Here is a 22,275-nt window from a genome sequence, read left to right as displayed (position 1 = left end):
TGTAAACTGCCTAGAGTTACTTAGGTGAGATGGGCAGCATAGAAATTTAATAGATGCCCAGGGTTGTTCTGGTGTCAGGCAGCGCTAAAATCAAGTCCAATCAATCAATAAATAAAAGCCGTTTAAAAATTATTCTGGCAAACTAGGAATGTGAGTTGAATACTATAGATTTATTGGGACAGTACATTTAGAAAATATGTAGTACAGTAATGTGATTTTTTACAACAAAATGTATGCACTTTAGGCCAATTTGTAGGATTGCAACAGACCAACCCAGGATACCTCTGAAAATTGTTACATTATTCTTCATTGCTGTTTTAGATAGACTTAATCTTTAGTGCTCCAGAAACTTTCCTTGTAAGGATTGTTACGGGTTCATCATGATAGATTTCCATCCACTTCAATTGTGAAAACTGGAGTAGTCAGAGAAGGGTCTTTGAAAACCTGATGGTGTAGTAGTAATATTAAGGCAACTTCAGCAGGGACCTGTAGTTGTTTTAAATTATTCTATCACCAGCCATTTCTGTGGTTAAAGGAGCAGCTAACAAAATGAATTGTCCTCATTTGTTTGTTTGTTTTTAATCCCACCTTTATTATTTTTATAAACAACTCAAGGTAGCAAACATACATAATACTCCTTCCTCCTCCTATTTTCCCCACAACAACAAACCAGTGAGATGACTTGAATTGGGAGAGCATGACTGGCCCAAAGTCACCCAGTTGGCTTTCATGCCCAAGGCAGGACTAGAACTCAGTTTTCTGGTTTCTAGCCTGGCACCTTAACCACTAGACATACATCGACATCATGCATATCCGAAAAGCTGGATAGCTATTCTGTAAGCAGACCATATCCAAATAACATCTTTTTAAGCCTTTCATTCATAATTTATATCTTCATTGCATGCATTCATCAACTCACTCCACAAGATCAGACCATCTTCCTTCAAATTGATTATATCGTTTCTCTTCATCTCACATAACATTTATTTTTTTCTCTTGTTTCATTTGTTAATTTATGTTCTTTAATATTAAGCCATATTCTTCCATATGCCATAACCATTACTGATACTGGTTTACACTGCCCATCATAGCTTGGTCAATTCAATCTTTCACATAACACTTTGTAGTAATATAGATAGAATTTTAAATTAGGTTATCAGCTTATTTGTACAGTTCATTATACCTGAAACATGCTTACATTATTCCAGGCAAACTAGGGATGAGAGGCTACCTTTCAAGTCAAACATACTGCTTCTTGCTTCTTGCCACATAGTAGGTATATATAATATAATGCAGTTCATTTGTGTTAGACTTCATTGTTTAGTTTATTTTCCTGTTGCACAGATAACATACCCAGCATAGAATTTATTTTTAAATTTAGAGTGTTGAACATTAACAGGAGAAATATATATATTCAAGATAGAAGACCATGATTAAACAAAAGCATCAGAATGAATTCACATAGTATGCCAAGTTATAATAGCAGCAGAAATAGCAATAACACTTAGACTTATAAATCTCTCCATGGTGCTTTACAGTACTCTCTGAGTGGTTTACAAATGTCACCATATTATCCCCAACAATCTCAGTCCTCATTTTACTGACTTCAGAAGGCTGAGTCAACCTTGAGCCAGTCAGGATCAACTCTTGGTTATGGGCAGAGTTAGCTTGCAATACTGCATTCTAAACACTGTGCTACAGTGGCTTCCATAATGTGTTTTGACTGGATTTAACTTTAGTGTACTTGGTGAACAGTTATGTTCCATTATGACCAGTGAAAACATGGGTTCAACTGACACAACACATCCAGCCAGGTTAACTATTTTTGGTCCCTGTCCCAGATAATTAGACTAATCAGGAAGAGTGCTACTGTTTGTAGAATCCAGAATCCAACCCATCCTTCTGCCCTGCTCACCTCCACCCTCCTATGTTCCTTGGAATACTGACAAAGCTTCATGAGGTAAATCATCCCTTCCCTTTTGGTCAGGCTTGCACTAGTGTGTGTGTGTGTGGGGGGGTGGAAGCTATAAAATTGCTCTGAGCATTAAGAAATGTGTAACATCCACACACTGTCCACATTTCCTGTTTTCTTCTAATTGATAGCACCCTTTTTATTATTTCACTTCCATTTGTTATCCCACCTCTTCTCTCTTATTTGTACCTACCCTACAGTATATTTTTTTTCCCTTCATTCCTCCCCCACTCCCTTAAACCCATCCCTCGCAGATGTTATTCAAGGCTTTCTAATAAGATGTCAAATGTTAGTCTTCTTCTCCCACTCTTCAGCCATTTCCTTTGATCTGGGCAGAAAAACAAAATAGAAAAGGATAGCCACACCTTGGAAGATACAAAGCTTCTTTATTGACAAGAAACTCAGAGCAAGGGAGGTAACTTTCCTGCTTGGTTCAAACCTTATATAAGGGAAGAGGAGGAGGGGGGGGGATATGGGAGGATGAGTAGAATAATAAGGACAAATGCTAGCAACCTGTAGGAGACTGTGGGACAGCTGGGAAAGTAACAGGAAAAAAGTTGGACGTAGACAACCAAAAAACAGGAGAGAAGTTAATTAATAGCTATTCTCATAAATGGCAGCCCAGTCCAGGTTTCAAAAAGTTAAGGAAAGAGATTCAAAACAAGGGGCTCCTGCTTATTGAATTAGATTGGAAACTCCTATCACGATTTTCAAGATTCTGTATTTACTTGCTTTTTAAAAAAAATTAATATTTTTTAAATTTATTTCTTCATTGTGCTCTTCTGTGAGGGGTTTCATATATCTCAGGACACATTGATGCTCTATTCATAACTGAATTAGCAGGGTTACGTGTTAAATAGCATAGCATAGCCTTGGCAGTCCATGCCTACATATCCTAAATACTAAATCTATACAAGCAAAATGATTAGAAGTTATTGTAGCTTGACATTGAAGACAAGGCACTCAGTGAAGCTTATTGAGATGCCCAAATGTTCACTCTACTACCAGGTGCTGTGACAATTGTTGGAGGTCCCTTGCTCCCACATACTATATATAGGTAGCTACAGATACTATTTTCATTCTTCTTCCCTGCAAGCAGGGAGGTCCAGAACACCAGAATTTCACATGTTCACCTGGACATTCCTGACTAGAGCATCAGGCTTAGGAAAATAGCCAAACACACTTTTGGCAGTTCATGACTATCTCCAATTATACATCCTTAAGAATTAGTACTTTTCTGGAATGCCTTCTTGCATCCATCAAGCCTGTAGCAACATGCAATATCTGTAGGGCCAATGTTTGTTATACGTTCAGGACCATACCTTTCTGAGGCCGTGGCACAACACACTTCCTACCTATTAACTGAAAGCCTTCTTCTGAAGCATACATTCTTTTCATGCCCTACTTTGACATTATCTGTACTTTGAATCATCACATTCAAATTGTATACAATCTTACAGAAGATCTAATAGGAAGTGTATTCATGCCAAATGGCTTCTTAGGAGAAGGTAGTAGTTGTAGTAGTAATAGCATTAGTAATAATAATGCATTGTGGTCGACCATTTACTCTTTTTGTGTGGCTCATCAGAAGGGGCATCCAATTTATTTTCCTGGAAAGTCTAGGTTTTTCTGTTTGTAAACTTTGTACCCAAATAGCTTCTGGTTATACAAAGGACTAATACTTCTCATAATTAGTTGATTTTTGGTGGTCTCAGCAGTAACCTCTGAATAACTCCATTAAAAGATGGGAATAGTCACTAACAAAGGGTTAACCTTGCATGCTGACTGTGAAGATAGTTGGGAATTGTTCACATTCCATCAACGTGTTATATATTCTAAGAGCAGAAGCAAATCTGACATTTCACTGCATTTCTCGCTCACAAGGGTTATGTTCTTCAGGATAATGATTGATCAGGATTCCCAACTTAACACTGATGCCACCTGCTAACCTTGCCTGAATGTAGAGAAAGATGTGTCAGAGAAAGATACAGCTGGAAAATATACGGTACCCATGGCAACCTCTACTGAGGACTATGGAGATAACCTTGAGGAAGAAATGTTAAAAAGGTTAAGTAAAGATCCTCATAGTTTTGGGAAAGAAAAGGGGTGAGAGAAAAAAAATCAAGATAAAACTGCCTTGATTCTCTTTGATATAAGAACGGGCAAATTCAGTCAGGTTTTCAAAATTCTTTTTACAGTATATCCTCCAAAAATAGTTCTGGGGATCTGGCAGAAAATTAGCCATTATTCCTATGAATGCTCAGGAACTGGGTCCCAACTGAAGTAAAGAGTAAGAGGAAATCAGTTACAAAGCATCCACGGTGATTGGTTATCAGAATCATATATTTGGAGATGGGATCCAAGCCATATTCAGAATGCTTAAAACAGTACCACCTCTATTAGTTTCATGTATAATAGCTCAGAGATCAAAATAATCAAGCCATCAGTCTTAGCCAAACCTTTCTATGAATCTTATTGAAGTAGTTGCAGGCCATCTGCATTCTGGCTAAGAAATCATCCATTAGGCAAAGGAGTTTCAGTAGGCAATTGGATCAACACTATCTATACAGAAGAGTGCATTGGCAAGGGCCTCCTCAGTCAGATTAATTGCTTGGCAAATGCATGTAGTAGTTCACTGCAAAGAAAAGGAAGTATTGAGCACAAAAGAACAAGTATCCCCAACATCCCAAATCCATACAGCTTGCAGGGTATTCTCCTCAGAGCCAGATGTTTGTCTTTTCATGCCAGACATGGGAAGCCTTTGTTTCCATAATTGGGACTAGCAATTTGGTAGCTAGGTAGCATGGCTTAGTCTCTTGTGGGAGGGAAGGATGACATTTGGATATATCTTTAGTGCTTTAAAACTGGCAACCAACATTCATATGAGTTACATGAAAGAGGAAGATGTTTTCAAATACCCATCCACCCTAGACACTACACTGCCCCTAGACCTTTATAATTGGTTGGCACATGTGAGGCCTTGGGATTTGCAACCTGCATAATGCAATAATTTTCTAGCCATCCAGCAGATACTGATGAGCTGCTGAGGTGCCACTGTACCCATATTTGGATGAAAGCCAAGCACACGGAAATCCATCAAGAAAAGTGAAAGCTGCTACTATAATGCAAGCCAGTAAGAGAAAGCTTGCCATAGCAAGCAAGAGCATCTAATGAGGTGATAGTGAGAAGTATTAGTGGGATCAAAGCATTTCAGAAAACCATAAATATGTTCCAAAGATTGTCAACATCCTGTCCTTAATATCCACAATAGACATTACAGAGCATCAGGAAGTTCTCTTTCTACATCTTTTCATATATGAATATATGAAAGTACATTTGGCCAAAACAGAAATTGGCATAAGACTGTGGTTAGAATGTGAGATTTGTGCTTAAATGCACTGTGGTACATTTTTTATTATTTTGACCATTGCTTCCTGGTAGTCAAGTAATGTATAAAATCACAGGAATATATATACAATAAGTGGGAGTCTTATCCTAGGGCTGATCATCTAACCCTTCCAGAAGATTCTCTCTTCCTCAGCTTTGTCTTCAATGCTTAGAAATCTATGGCATCTCTGACAGAACACTGCAATGTACCAGGTGGCTAGTGAATCCAAGTCATGGAACCTGGAACTTGGAGACTTTCTTTATAGCTTTGTATGTTCCACTGGAGCAACATAATGTTCCAGCTTGGATGTTCTGGGCATGAATGGATAATCAAAATCAACTTAAGAATTTATTTTTATCTCATCTAACATGTCACATCTCAATGTCAGTCTTACCTTTCAATGCTCTATTCTTCTTTCCTAAGAAAATCCAACCTTCTACTTTTCCAAATGTGTAATTCCCCCAAAGGAAATAAAGCAAAAGAGTTACCATCAGTTCTTATCAGAATTTGAAAGATTATGCTGAATTGCTATCCAAAGAATGAAGACTACTTATACACAATTGTTCTTGAAAGAACTGTGGACCTCAGCCAGAGCCATTTAGGTATTCTATGGCTTGCTAGTTTATGCACACTGGGTTGATTCCACTCTCTGCTCCACTTATTATTGCTACTCTGTACATCATGTTCAGTCTTGGCAAAAAACAACATTTGTCAATTTTGCTTCCCAAGGACAGTGATTTTTAACTTGGCAGAAAAGGCTATAATACTTATGCCAAATTGGAGGAAAAGAAGAAAAACTCAGTAGCAGACAAGCTTCTTAAGTATCTGTCACTAGTGGCACATAAAATTCTACTTTCAATTGCAGTGACATATCAGGATCAAAGTCCTAGATAACAAGAGAGAAAAACCTTTCTCTCATTCCTTTTTCCTCCCTTCAATCTGAAAGGATTTGAGAATCCCTCAGCTGGTTCAGTTTTAGAATCATATTTAAATAGATTATTCTGCTCAACCACTTATTTCTGCTAAGTATACTTAAAGCTACTGTTCAAGGACTGATCTTTCTGCCCATTCTTACAATATCCATCTTGGTATCTTTGTGATGTTCATAATCTGTGCAGGAAGTGTACAATATTTGTTATGATACTACAGGAATATTATTGTTGACGATTATAACATTTTTGTGGGGTTATCTAGTCAAATAGCTATTGCTATGAATTCCTTTAAACTGGCATTGTATACTGATGTTTTGGGGAGTATATTCTATTAAATATTGTAGAATGCACTATTTGTTACATATATTGTTAATCCAGTCCTATGTATTTTTAATTTTTAGTTTGAAATAAATTCATGTGAATTCAATATAGGTAACATAATAAACTGCACATACTCTAATTTTAGAAGAAAGGGAAAATAGCTTTCCAAGATTGTAATATTTATAAATCTTCATCATATTTCTCCTCAAACTGCTTCTAATATTTCAATCTATTATTTTTTCATTATAATTTCTATACAGCCCATCTAAAGACAAGATTTCTAACTGACCTAATCATGTTGATGAAAAAGTCACTGACTACCTTGGTAAAATTGTATTCGCTTGAACATTTATGATTTGGTTCTGTTTACTTAACATGTTTTATCACAGCAACTTTATTCAGTAAATAATAACACTTAATACAACACATTTTTCATGTGTGAATAATTCTTTCAAGTATAGATATACTTTTTCCATAATAGCTGAATTCTATTTAATTTTATATTGTCTTTTCTCCAATGTGTATGAGATCCATAATCCCAGCAAGGATGCTTCAAATTTCAGCCTTGTTTTAATTTTCAGCCCAATGAAAACCAAAGTCTAATAAAAACCAATCTGTGTAAATCCAGCTAGATGACGTTCATTGAACCCTATACTAAAAACAAGTGGAAAAAAATCATTTTCAATGGGTGTGAGATAAACTAGTTAATTTCTTATACATTTCCATGAAATTTAAACTTACTTCACTCTAATTTTAATCTGCATAATATAATTTTTAATTAGTATTGTATCAAAGAATAGCTTTAGGATACTTTGTTTTCATGTTTGTAGGAAATTATGTTAAAGTGTCAACAAATCAGTAATATCAAAACACCACGAGTCACGAGATAACTAAGAACACATATTAGTATCATTTTTTTAAAAATGCAAGCAAACTAACTGCAATGCAGTTGTCATTCTTCCGAGTAGCTTCCTGACAAATTTCTCCGTGAAATTTTCTCTATTGGGCTGTTTCTCCTTGACAATGACACAGAAAACCTGCGTTACATTGTACCGATAGTCCCATATTTCATAAATGATTTCCATATACTGTACACATTTCACGCGCCCCTTCCAACTTCTTTAAAGCAGGAATGGCGACCCAGACACATATTCTGCCAATCCCAACACAGCCCAAAGCCGCCAAGCATTTTGTGCGCCCCCACCCCGACCCCCAATCACAATTGCTTTGCAAACTGGCAAACCTCTCCCATTCTCTCCCGCCTCTCTCCTGTCCTTCAAAAACCGCTGAGAAACGCACCAATTAGAAAATTCGTCGTGATTACCTCTGGCCAATGAGATAAAAGTGACAAATCAGTTTTCAGGCAGTTTTGGAGCAGCAGGCCCAATCGGGACAATCTGCCACTCCTGCGCAGAGGGAGGCGGCGCCAGTGAGGACAACCGAGAGAGGAGGCCGAGCCGGCGGGAGAGGCCGAGCGGGTCAGCTCGTAGTTCTTTAAGATCCGGGATGCCCTACAAGCTGAAAAAAGAGAAGGTGAGGGGAGCAAGCGGGTATGCCGGGAAGATGCTTTGTTAGGAAGACGAAAATGTAGTGCAAAAACATGCCCGGGCCTGGCAACGACCGAGCTCGGGGCCTCCGCCGGGAGAGGAGCCTCCCCACCCGCGCGTCAGGGACTGAAGCCGCAGGCTGGTAGGGCGGGTACAGGGGCTGCTGCAGCACTTTATTTGCAAGAGTCATAGCCCTTTCGGGCGACGCAGGATCCGTGTCGTGCAACAGTTACAGGAAGCGGTCAAGGCACACCTGCGTGCAAGCAGACCTAGGTTTGCCACATACAAACGTCGCTGATACTGACACTCACAGTGCAGACAATGCAGTTTAGATTACCTCCGGCAAAGGCCTTTGGTGGTGGGGTTGTAGTGCGAGATGTTTAGAGGGAAAGCCGGCTTTACTAGTCGCCGTCGTTTTTCATGCACTCTCATAGGAATCTCCACAGAAGAAAAGCGAATTGAAGTTGTGCGTTTCGGTGGCCTGTTCATAAATAAAAGGTCTATGGATGTGCCTGCATCGCAGAATGGAAAATGCCAGTACTCGTATGATTACAGCTTAAGATTAAGATATGCAGGCTCCAAAAGCAGGGCGAGGGGGGTTGAACTGCACGATGCATAGACAATTGCGGAGGTGGGGAAGAGAAAAGGAGGCTGGTTGCAGAAACAGGAGAGAGGATTTAGTAGAGATTGTCTCTGTGTTAAAATACAGAAGATCATGCTACAAGAGTAAAAAAAAAAATGCACATGTCCCTTTTGGTAGTACAGATTTTAATATGCAGGTAGTTGCAAACCACTGTTCTTTGTTAGACATGTATCCACTAGTCTTCCACATCCATGCAGATTTTTGTATGCAGATGGACACTATGACATAGGCCTTCCATACATCTGTGTGGAAGATACTGTAGATAAGCTTAAAGAGAGTCTACCCTCTTATCCAGATTACACTTACTTACAAAGTTGTAGAACTCATTGGATCCATTGTTGCCATTCTTACTAGATTGTGCAGTACCTAAGATAAATATAGACAAAACTGTGTATTTGTTCCAAAAACATTACTAAGTAAGTAGTTGGAGATTAAGCAAATTTAAGGCCTGTGCATGTTCAGGCTGACATAATTCTCCAATGGTGCATGTACTTGACCAGTATACAAAAGATAGAAATGTGTAGACATGTATATCCATTCCTAAGTTTGTGTGTTTGAGAAAGGAGCACTTTGAACATATGTTTAATAGTATTTTGTGTCAGCACAGATTTTGTATGCAATATGTGCAGATGCAAAATATATAATACTGAGGATACTGGCGCACAGTACAAGTGGACTGTGAGTTATGACCACAGTTAGGACTTGAATTTCCATCACAAAACAATGTGGTTGTTTAGTGAGTCACACCTGATTTTACAACCTTTTCTGCTGTGGTTTTTAAGTGAATCTGTCTTCCCTCCTAACTTTGCTTGTTGGAAACCCCCTGAGAAGTTGCAGATAATGATCATGTGATTCCAGATGCTGCAACTGTCATAAATGCATGCTGATTTACAAGTGCTTGAATTTTGATTATGTGACCATGAGGATACTGCAACAAACATAAATGTAACTCACTTTTTTTCAGCCCTGTTGTAATGTTGAATGGTTGTTAAATAAATGATTGTAAGTTGAGTACCTGTAGATTTTAAATAGCACATCTACAAAATCATGTCATTGACATTACTTATACAGTTGTGTATAGCTGCAAGCAGATGGTAGGTTTTGCTTCTCTAGGTTGCAGAAATCTACAAAAAGTACACCAGGAAAACTCAGAGTATAAGCACAGATCTGATCAAATAATAAAAAGGCACACCAATAATTCTCGTTTTAGTGGAATGCAAATTAATATATGTGTGAAGTTCATGAATGCATATGCAGTACATGGTATAAATACATAGATCAATTTCAGAGAAGAGATAACTCTTGTAGAGTACACAGACATGGTGAGTCTAAGATTGAGAAGTATGACATGTCCAGTAATGGAAAATGGTCATGCTTTCCTTGCAGATTTCAGGTTCATATCTAAGTATAATAGTTCTGTCTAGATCTAACAATAGTGCTGTCTAGGTTGTAAAAACCTCAATGTGTCCTAGATAGCAACAAATAAGTCTTTATATTATTTAGAGGTCAGCTGTGTTTTTGTATTCTAGCTGAGAAAGATAGGTGTTTAAAACCTGGAAAACTGCATCTTAGCAGTGTAGAAGAGACTATTTTAAGTTACAGGCATCAACAGTTTGAGCTGGTAAAAAATTGCTTGCTTCAACCTCTGACATACCTTTCTTTGACTTTGTATGTAAAACATTTTAAATTCAAGCTTATCTGATATCATTGAAAGTGCTTTGAGTGCTAAATGGCCATTTTAACTTCAAAGTAGGTTGGAATAATTCTGGTAGGATTGGAAAAGCTTGTTTCAAACTTCAAACAGGTATTTCGAGCTTAATACATTTTGCATTTACTTTTAGTCTTTACACATTTTTAGAACTATGCTCAAGCAAAGCTTATGTCTGAGAAGACATCTGTAGGTTTCATCTGCTAGTATATTGTGTGTGTTCTAGGGTTTTCTTTCTCCTGCATCTTATGTTTTTCATCTTTTAAATATGTTTCTAAACTTCGTAAGCTTTTGTATAGTCCTAACATAATCTGGGTGCATCCTATTAGAGAAGAAGGATGCTGAATATCTAAATTGTAACTAAGGAAAAAAGACACAGTTCATAGTGCCTGAATAACATACATGCAGTTTAACCCACCAGTAGGGTATGTTGTAGTCTGCAATGTGAAACACAATATTCAGAATTTTTGAACAAAATACGTTATCTTTAAAATACTTATAAGAATTGTGCTGTTGCCAGATTTTTTAAAAATCATTTTTTTAAAAATAGTATTGTACATCTGATAATGTGTTTTGAGTACTTAGAGGGTAGATGGAAACTTTTTTACCTTTACTTGGAATGATGATAGTTATACTTTGCTATTTTTTGTCATAAAAGTAGAAGTGTGTCTGTTCTAGTTTCTTTATATCCGCAGCAACCAGTAGTAGCAATTCTCGTGTTATATATGTTCAGTTTATATATGTTATTGGTATTTTCATTGCATTGCTCTCTTTGGTAGCAAAACCTATCACATATCTTCTGGCAATAAGTCTAACAGATTTATTATGGACTAAATTTTTGTAGATTGTAGTTTACTTCAGAATTTGCATCTGTTATGTACCTTGTGGGATTTAGAGGTGACAAACTTGATAAATGTGTTGATCTTTTAATTGCCGCAAATTTCTCTCTCTTTTAATTTTTTGCTTTCTAGGAAAATACAACTATCCCACTGAAAAATATCAGTTAAATTAACTTATCTTGGCAGAGCCCAGCAAAGACTCAACAGTTTATTCTAAACTACAATCCAACAGGCATTTTTACAGGGTGGGGTAGAGGGCAGGGCTTAACAAAATTGGGTGACCACTCTAAAAGGAGAAGAATACATCTTTCTGGGGAACTGCCTCGACAGTGGTTTGCTTTGGACAGATCTTTCTCCTATGCTGGGAAACAGATTTCAATTTGCAAGAACTTGTGCAATATGGTATAGCAATTTTATTTATAGAAAAGTATTTTTCAGTTGTGTGGTACCTATCTTGAGGACAGTCTTGTACATCACTGCATCTAAATAAAAGCTTTTGTATCTTTCATTTCTTTTACCTTTTTTCTAGGAGCCTCCAAAATCTACTAAAAGCACTACAAAGGCCAGCAGCAGCAGTGGAAAAGATGGAGGTAATGCAACAGAGAATTCAGAAGAGGTAATGGATTGAATTAATGTCTTTTTTATTTTCTAGGTTTATTTTCTGACTACTGCAATTTTATTTTCTTATTTAAGGATAAACCATATTTATTAAGATAAAAATTGAGAGAATTTGGCAATAATTCCACATTAGCTATGGTTAAGGTAATTGTAGATTGCTTGTATCATTTTTTTTCAGTTTATGTTACATTCTGAACAATGAATTAACCACATTGCCTCAGTTTGCACAAGACGCTAAAGGACACATGATATCACGTGTTATACAAACCCAGCCTCTGATAAGGATGGGAAATTGATTGAGAGAGAGGGAAGATGACAACTTTCATTTTCTTATGAAAATGAATAAGGTTCTTGATAAGGTTCTAACCTACCTTTTCCTAAATTAATGCTGTTTAGAATTGTTTGATTACAATTCCCATAATCCTCAGTTTGTCTGATATGAGAAGAATTGGTGTCCATTACAGCTCGGGTACACAGTATGGAAAAAAGAAAGCCAACAAAGAGACTTGTAATAAACAACTATCCTAAACTGTCTTTCTGGTTATAGAATCAGGCTTTTGACAACTTGTAGCCCTTGGTCTAAATTACAAAGTGGTTTGCAAGTAGATAGTTGAAACCATTATCAAGTATGATCTTTCTCTCTTTTAGCAGCCTATTGAAGTATTGGGCGGGGGGGGGGGGGAGGCTGAAAAGTGTACAGAAGAGTTGGCTAAGAGATGTTTCATCCACTTTTGGCATTATTGTGTTCAGAAAGCCACTTTGAAGGGAAAATAATTTCCCTTCTGTTTTTAGGGTTGAGCTTTGGTCATACTGGAGATATTAGCCTTGCAGATATCATGTAAAATTGTTTTTCTTTATCTTAAAGACATAAACATTCACTTTATCAGAATGGACTAGAGTCCACTTTATCAGATGTATAAAAATGTCCTGGGTACATTGGAAAATTCTGGGAAAAGTGTGGCGAAACCTGGCTAAATACTATACTTTTCTCTTAACATATTAGTTGCAGCAGATCAGTTAGGTCAAAAATAAGATTATATATATTTTTTTATTTGGATGGAAGAAGGAAATTGTTAAATACTTTATCAAAGAATAATCAAATTAACTACATTTAATTTCAATTAATTTAAATATAAATAAAATTTAACTTCTATCTTAGCCGCCTACTTTGCTTGTTGAGCAACAGTGTGGCTTGTATGGGCAGCATGACTGTATACTGGATTGGTTGTTGTTTTTAATTAAAGTAAAGAATGAGTCCAGTTTTCAAATAGCCAGCAAAAATAGCATTGTTTTAATACTGTTTTAAAATTTTAATGCTGGTTCTAGAAGTAACGTTTTACTGCATGATCTCTAAACATATATTAAGCTGTTATGAACATTCTGTATAAATGATAAGCTTTAAACTGGAACTTTAAGAAATTTATAAAAGAAAAAGGATATATAGAATATTAATATAAAACTGGCTCAATATTTAACATATTATATATCTAGATCATATAGACACAGCTATTCAGATAGGAGTTGCACCCATTGTTTTCTGCAAGTAGAGGTTAATTGTTTCTGGTGTAAAATATTTAAAATTTTCAGATCTGTCCTCCAGAACTTTTTTACAGTTGTTATTTTATGAAATCTGTAATATTTCATAGCTAAAGTTGGGGTTATCAGGTATAATCTTGCTAGCATGTTCTCACTTTAAAGCAATGATTGGAGCAGAAATGGAGGTATTCAGTCTATATGAACTATGTACACTTCAGAACACTAGAACCACTTCACCCTTTATTTTCTACAGTCTCTCCAGTTTTTCCTTCAGTTTCTCATATTGTTACTTGGCATCACTACATCTATCACTACTACTGTCTTTTGGTCCTGGTCTGGTTGATTGGCCAATATCTACTTGTTTTGCTGGATCTTAGCTTTCTTATTTTTCATTACCATTTGTGGGATTTTCCATCTAGATTTAGGAAGGTCTAGCCCATATTCTGTACAGATATTCCTGTACACAATGCCAGCTACTTGATTATGTTGTTCAGTGTCAGTGTATGCTGTTCCTTACTGAATCTTACACCCTGCTACTATATATTGAACTATCTCCGAGGCTTGTCTGAATAGCCTGCACCTTGAATCCTATGAACCATTTCTTCTGTGGATCTGGTGCTGTCTTTTAGTCCAGCCTTTTCCAGCCACTGGTAGGATTTCCCAATGTCTGCCATCTTAGCTATCTGTCGATGGTACATCCCATCTTGTCTTGCCATGGCACTTCTGCTTGATCTTCTTCCCACATCTGCTGCTGCCTCAGGCATTCTCTCAGCAGCTCATCTTTGGGTGCCATCTTATTGATGTAGTCCTGCATGGTCTGGGTTTCATCTGTGACTGTGGCTTCGGCACACAACAGATGACGAATGTATATATTATAATTTTGATTATAATAGTAAAATCTAATTCTAAAAATAAAGTTTAAACAAATAATAGGAGTAAAAATGCAGGGAAGAAAGAGAAGAGTAAGAATATAATAAAGAAAAATAAATATAATGAATGACTTCCAATCTTCATCACAGTGAATTTATTTAAGGCATCTCATTAACCACTATGTGCAACAGAATTCAGCAGGCCTCTTCCATTTCTTAATCTAATGTAAAAAGACACATTTTTTTTTCCAAAATGAAAATGATTCCAGGAAAATAAAAGCTGTAACTGTATATTGAGTTATTAAAGGTGTATCAGTACAATGGTAATCTCAGAATGCTTTGAGTTTTAGTGCTTTTTTGAAGATAATTAATGATAGCTTTAGAAGGGCACACGTGGCAGCAAAAATCTGGCTTATAACTTGTTAGTGCATGAAATTGATCCTGCTGCTGATAAAGAGCAGCCAGTGTTTGAAAAGGTTTGGAATAATTTTTCAATTGCTATTGGAATATATATTCTTATGACTTTACTTGTTTGTCTGACTGCTGAAAATAGCACAAGCAAGTAAAGAAAGCACTGAAATCTTAGAGTAATTCTAGGGCATTCTTCCCTAACTTGCTTCCTCCAGGTATGTTTGAAGACCCTAGAATTCCCAGCCAGCATGGCTGCTGGTACTGGGAAGTGGTAAGGAAGGCAACAAAGGTGGAGCAGTAGCTCTGCCTTCAGACTTGCAAGGTTCTGTTAATATAGCCTTACAAGAAAGTAGAATTAGTTCATATTGTCCTGTTTCCTATGTAGTTTACTTGGGAGGGGTTATATCTACATAAAGCAAGCATACATTAATGTCCAACAAAAGCCACATCAAGCCACATTAACAGAACCTCGCACATCTGAAGGCACAAACTTCCTGCCTCCACTTTTTACTGTTTGAACCATTAGATTGAGTCTTTCCTAAATTTCTTTCTCTTACTGTTATGTGACTGCAGGCTCTTGCCTCTCTTGACAGAATGTTTCCTAGGCAGCCTCTTTTGCCCTAATTTCCCATGGTCATGCATACATTGTATTATATTAGTACATGGTGTGGTTTGCTTATTCATAATTTGTTCATTAATCTGAAACTTGCTATGTTCATGCTGCATTCTAAACTTTTAAGTCACTGTTCACAAGCTAAATGCATGAGATTGAATAAAACACTAGACGAAAAGCAACAGCTACCTGTTGATTTGAGATAAGTAAGCCTAACAGTTATACAGTGTAGTACTAACTGGATACCACCTTTTATTTAAAATAAAACAAAATACTTCCCTGTATTTTCAAAGCATGTACAGGAGAAGGGTAGGGTGGGGTCTTATCTCCTTGCCATGACCTTTCTGTTGATCACATCATTGTTGACTGCTTTGCACTGACTTCTGGATAGATCAATCCTGGGATACTCATTTGTTTTTAGGACAAGTATAGCCAAGAAAAGAAAGCTTGGCTTTTAAAAACAGGTATGAAAAGAACCGTGGATAAGAGCCCAAAGGCACAAATAAGGGTGGACGTTGAAAAGAAAGTCAAGAGAGCAAAAGCAACTTCAGAGCCAACATTGATAACAAGGCCTTGTTTGTCTTGGACCCCATAAGTGAGAGCAAGATGCTGGTAAAATGTAAAAAGTTAGAAGAAGGAATCCAGTCTTTGCCAGAAGAACAACCATTTCTTACTGATGTGTCAACTACTGCATTACAGTGCAGTTTTTATTTAGTTCTTTTATGTGGTGCTGGAAATCTTCAACATTACACTGTACCTCCTTTCCCCAGCAGTGTACAGCAAAGAATATTCTCAAACAGGAGTGCTGATGATGATTCTTGACTTTTCTTTTCTGTTAAAAAGAAATAGTTCCTTTTTCATAAGTTAGGAATAAAGATGGCATAGGAAATGCCCTCCTGCGTAAAAAGGATTGAAGGATACTCTATCCTCTTTACCTGCTTAAATCGGGCAGCTTGTGGCCCAAAAGGCTCTTGTAAGCCTCTGCCTAATTTCCGATAGCTTCTGTAAGAGATTGGTTTGAAGCTTCTGAAAGCTATTTCTCTCTTCCCTGAAATCTGCTGTTTAGAAGTAATAGGAAAAGGTAACGAAAACAGGCATTTCCAACCATGTTTGGCTCTGTCTGCACCTGTTGTTTGTGTCAGTCCTATGTGCACTACAATCCCCAACAGATTGTGTCTAAGGAAGTATGGCCTTTGGCAAAAAAAAAAAAAAAAAAAAAAAAGATTGTTTACCAAATTAGAACTTGCTCATCTCCTTCACGGAGGGATTCTGTTGTACATTTCTGAGTTGTAAATAAATGATTTTTGGAATCCAGAGGCTGTTTACCAGTTGTTTTATTCTGAAATTCTATAGCCATCTTAATTCCTTTCAGCTGCATCATTACAGAATCATAGAATTGAAAAACATCTCAGAGCTCATCTAGTCTAGTCTTCTGTTCAGTGCAGGATGCTTTCCAGACTTAGTTTTATTGTTAGATGACCTTACAAAAAATAAGCAATATTACATATTTTTAAAAATCAGATTATTCATTATATAACATAAAATATATATTTTAATTATAAAATACTGTGCACATATATGCTGTTCTAATTCATACAATTGAATATTTTTCCTCCTACATAAATCTCTGGGCTTTCGGGATAGAGTAGTGCAAAAATATTAATTACAAATATTTTAATATAGTTATTTTTTTATTTTCTATAACTTCCAGTTTTTATATGATAGGAGATAGAAAAAAAGAAGAGGGTTCCTTTCCTTCCCTACTTGCCTTCATGAGAAAGGGGTGGGGGGGTTGTTTTTGTTTTACTTTTCTCCCCTGTTGTGGCCCTGGCAAAATCCATCTTCCCCTTTTGCAGCTCCTATTGACTGTGGGCAAGAACTTTCCTTAGTTCCATTGAAATGGACTGTCAGCATGGTAGGATGCTTGAGGCTGGGAAGTTTCAATTCAAATCACCTTCAGCAATGAAAGTCAGAGGATGAATTGGTGCTAATCCTAATACACAGGCTGCTGTGAAGAAAAATGGGAAAAGAGAGTGATTAGGGGGCTGGAAGCTAAAACATATAAGGAACGGTTGCTGGAACTGGGTATGTCTAGTTTAATGAAGAGAAGGACGACGGGGGACATGATAGCAGTGTTCCAATATCTCAGGGGCTGCCACAAAGAAGAGGGAGTCAAGCTATTTTCCAAGGTGCCCGAAGGCAGGACAAGAAGCAACGGATGGAAACTAATCAAAGAGAGAAGCAACCTAGAACTAAGGAGAAACTTCCTCACAGTTAGAACAATTAACCAGTGGAACAGCCTGCCTCCAGAAGCTGTGAATGCTCCAACACTGGAAGTTTCTAAGAAGAGACTGGACAGGCATTTGTCCGAAATGGTATAGGGTTTCCTGCCTGAGCAGGGGGTTGGACTCAATGACCTCCAAGGTCCCTTCCAACTTTATTATTATTATTATTACTGTATTTCATCCTGTCCTTGCAGATGAAATGTGGGAAAGAAATCTAACAATTAATTTAAAAAATGAACTATTTCCCATATGCAATTTATGCTGATTAAAATCACTCCATCATCATAGAGGGTGAATGAGAGCAATATTCCAATATCTAAGAGGTTGCCACAAAGAAGAGGGAGTCAAGCTATTCTCCAAAGCACCTGAAGGCAGGACAGGAAGCAATGGATGGAAACTAATCAAGGAGAGAAGCAACCTAGAACTAAGGAGAAATTTCCTGCAGTTAGAACAATTAATCAGTGGAACAACTCGCCTCCAGAAGTTGTGAATTCTCCAACACTGGAAGTTTTTAAGAAGAGACTGGACAGCCATTTGTCTGAAATGGCATGGGGCTTCCTGCCTGAGCAGAGAGTTGGGCTAGAAGAACTCTTAAGGTCCCTTCCAACTCTGTTATTCTGTTATTCTCTTATCTGTCTGTTCCTATGTGCTGCTTTTTTAAAGAGAAAGTGGTAGGAGTATACACAGTTTTTAGCAGTATCTGTAGCTTTGGTTCAAAAGAGGCCATCCCTTCTATTTCTTGTTCTCAGAATAGGAGTATTTAGCCAACAAACTTTGCAAAAGCGTATTGCTGAAGGAAGTACAGTAATTTACATGAAAACATTTCAAAATACTCTGAACATCTCTTAAAAATAATATATCAAATATATGGACTGATTGTATCAGAAATTCTCTGGTGAGGTCATATTAGTAATGATATTCTAGATGTTAACTGTTTGACATTTTGACTGCTTAAACCAATACAGTGTTTCTCTCCCTTTTTAATGCACTTTGCTCAAGTTTCTGGAATTGAAAAGTGGCACAAGACCTCTTTGGATTTATAATGAATTGGCTGTGGTGAATCTTGTTAATATGCAGTGGGCAGCCCTGTAGACTGGCAAGCTGCCCTATTGTCCTTGGAAAAGAAGAGGAGAGCAAGTATTATGCAGGAAAAAAAATGTCCCTGGAAAGTATCATTTTGTATCAATTGTTTCCCACAGTATTTTCTAGTCTAGAGAATCAGTATGTTCCCCCCTACTTTTTCTCATACCTATTTTTCATTCTACTTCCTAACCATGTGGACCCTATGAAGACTTCTCTGCTATCCATTATGGCAGTGTTTACAAGCTTATAGGGACAGCTGCTTCTATTTGAAATTTCTTTATTGTACTGCTTTGAATTAGCCAGCAAGTTGCTAAGGGATAGATTTGTTAGGGAAAAAATGAAGTCAGAGCCATTGGCATAATTCCAATAGATGTTTTGTTAGCGTTGGTCACTGAGTCTCTGTTGCAAAATGAGGGCAGCATTTGGAAATAGGTCCAGTTGAATTCTTTTTCATTTTAGTATATTTTGTCTCCTCAGTTTCCATGTGCCTGTCACTTTCAACTTTTTCTTTTATTGATGTACAGGTAGTCCTAGACTTGCAACTATAATTGATCCAATTTTTTTTGTTGCTAAGCAAGATAGTTGATAAGTGAGTTTTGCCCCAATTTGCAACCTTTCTTCCCACAGTTGTTAAGTGAATTGCTGCAGGTGTTAAGTGAGTAACACTAATTGTTCCCTACTGACTTGGTTTGTCAGAAGGTCACAAAAGATGATTGAATGATCTCAGGACACTGAAACCATCATAAATACATGCCAATTACCAAGTACCAAACTTTGATCACATGACCGTGGGAATGCTGCAATGGTCTAAGTGTAAAAAATGGTCATAAGTCAATGCTGTTGTAACTTTAAACATTCAATAAATGAATGGTTGTAAGTCAAGGACTACCTGTAATTGTTATGCCAAGCCCTCTTTAATTCCCTTGATTTGGCAAGATTTTGAAAAAGTTGTGTGGCACTTACCTATTTCTACATAGAGTTTTATGTTAATAATTCCCTTGTGTCATTTTATTAATTTATGCATTTTTGGTGTGAACTGAAAAATAAATTACAATCAATATTCTTCCATGAAAACCAAATAGATACATCCTGGACAATGTCTATAGGATTCTGGAATATGAGTCCCATTAGTGCAGTGGTTCTCAACCTTTTTAATGCCGCGACCCCCAGCCGGTCTTAAGTCGAGGACTACTCAACTGGTGCAGCACCATTTGCAGAGTGGGACTTTTGGCGGGCTCAGCAGGGCAGAGACAGCCTGGACAATTCCTATTGGCTTTTGAAAGCCAATAGAATTAGACTCTATTCAAGAGAGTCTATTCTATTGGCTTTCAAAAGCCAATAGAATAAAAGGGAGTAGCACTGCTAAGGAAAGGGGAAAAAAATGGCGGACTGCGTCGTTTGGCGACCCCCATGAAATGGTCATTCGACCCCAAATGGGGTCCTGACCCACAGGTTGAGAACCACTGCATTAGTGAGAAGTATCCAACAAATCTGCTATGGAAGAGCATAGGACTGTTATAAGTGGCACTGTGTGTGGTTGATGTGATTGGGTTGCTTTGTCCAAAGGCAAAACGAAATATGCTTCTGTAAATGTATATTTGCCATTGAAAGTCAGAACCATATCAGCAAAAATGCTAGGACTGAATGCTGAAGTTCTGGAAATCAGTGAATTCCAATGGGTCACTTCAAAACAGAAAGCATCTACTGTGGACATTAAAATTGTGGAAGCAACAATAAATGTCATGATTAATAAACAAGTGTTAGAGTTAATGAGAGAATTATCTTTAATCCTTTTGATATTACAGTGATTTAGGTCTGTGATCTAACTGCAGGTGAAACTGATATACAACAGTTCTTTGCTCATTTGTGGTATCAAAAGAAAACATAAGTAGTGCTTGATTTGTGACCATAATTGAGCCTAGAATTGCCTTCATAAGTTGAGGCGTTACATGACTGGATCCAATTTTTTGGCATTTTTTTCTGGCATTTGTTAAGCAAAAGTGACGGTTGTTAAACAAATCTGTTATACTCAATGGACATCTTTTGCTGGAAACTGGAAGTAAGTGCCAGAAACTGGCAAAAAAGTAAAAAAATGCAGTCATGTAACTGCAGGACACTGCAAATAACCGTAAAGGTGAGCCAGCACCCAAAATGCGATCACATGCCAAAACAACCCTGGCATTTATTTCTTAGTGAATGAATTAAGCAAATTCAAAAAGTATGAACTCTTTTTTCCAGAATATGAGACTGAAGGACTAACCATCCTCTTCCCAAACAAGGGATTGAAATTTCTGTTTATTTGTCTTTATTTATGATTTATGTTATTGTTCATTTGCTAAGTCATGTCCTACTCTTCACGATCCCATGGCCCATACACTGCAGGTTCTTCTTCCTTCATTGTCTTCCAAAGTTTGCCCAAATTTATGTTCATTGTGTCGTTGACTCTATCTAACCAATTAATGTTTTAGCTATATATTTCCTGGCCCTCTATTGCAATATCAGGTCCGAGCTAGAACCAGATATTTTAGAACATATATTTATTTATTAGATTTATACATTGCCCATCTCACTATACAAGTGACTCTGGGCAGCTTAATTTGAAATTAAGTGAGCCCCGGATAATATTGGTATTCAGCAAGATGCAAGAGTTTATAAAATTCCAGTAGAACAAGAGTTCATTTATTCATTCATTCATTCATTCAATTTCTGTGGCTGCCCATCTCAGTCAATGACTTTGGCAACTCTTGATACTGTTCTTGAAATGCTGCTTGCAGTTTGTAAAGAAGAATGGAAGACACAGTAATGGTCAAAGGGCTAGGAAATAAAAATATGCTTAAATTTTTGAATAATTGCATTTACGTCGTGTGCTGGTAAGATAATGCTTAAAGTTTAAGAGTCCAGATTTCAGCAATATATCAAGAACTACTGGAGGTATAAGCTGGATTCAGAAGGTGCAGATCACCTAGAATCACATTGCAGACCATCCTGTGGGTAATGGAAAAGACAAGAGAATTCAAAAACATACTTCTTTTTGCTTTATTGATTACACTAAAAATTGGAGTGTTTAGACAACAAAAATTGTCGATTGCATTTTAAGACAAGGATGCATACTATTACTCATCTGCATACTGAGCATTTGATATTCTCACCAAACAGTAATAGTTAGAACAGAATATGGAGTGACTCAGTGATTCAAAATTAGAAAAGAAGCATGTCAAAGATACATAGTGTCATCATATCTATTTAGCTTATATGCAGAACATACCTGACAAAACTGGAGGAGAAAATCGAAAATCAAAATTAAAATTACTGGAAATAGTACTAAGACAGTGGTGGTGAACCTATGGCATGGGTGCCAGAGGTGGCACTCAGAGCCCTCTCTGTGGGCATGTGCACTGTCACCCCAGTCCTAGGCCTTTGTGGGTTTTATAAAACCTTTTCACTTTAGGCCTCCGCCGCCGTGTACAAAAAAAAAAATCAATCAGTACAAAAAAATCAATCAGTCAATTT

General features: G+C 37.1%; 1 protein-coding gene across 3 annotated transcripts in view; it reads left to right on the top strand.

Annotated features, from left to right (window-relative positions):
* The first annotated feature begins 8,025 nt into the window (after positions 1 to 8,025).
* PPP2R5D (protein phosphatase 2 regulatory subunit B'delta) overlaps positions 8,026 to 22,275 on the top strand; it is a 61,884-nt gene continuing 47,634 nt past the window's right edge. For 2 of the 3 annotated variants that reach the window (XM_039324498.1, XM_039324500.1), the window contains exons 1-2: positions 8,026 to 8,146; positions 11,880 to 11,966. In XM_039324498.1, the coding sequence (XP_039180432.1) occupies positions 8,120 to 8,146; positions 11,880 to 11,966 (114 nt within the window). In that variant the 5' untranslated portion in view covers positions 8,026 to 8,119. The remainder of the gene's footprint in view (positions 8,147 to 11,879; positions 11,967 to 22,275) is intronic. The other variant, XM_039324499.1, reaches the window with a different exon arrangement.

This window comes from Crotalus tigris, unplaced genomic scaffold (genome assembly GCF_016545835.1).
Source record: "Crotalus tigris isolate CLP2741 ecotype Arizona unplaced genomic scaffold, ASM1654583v1 scf7180000024302.2721777, whole genome shotgun sequence".
Taxonomy (NCBI): Eukaryota; Metazoa; Chordata; class Lepidosauria; order Squamata; family Viperidae; genus Crotalus; species Crotalus tigris.
This window is presented reverse-complemented; position numbering and strand designations above follow the sequence as displayed.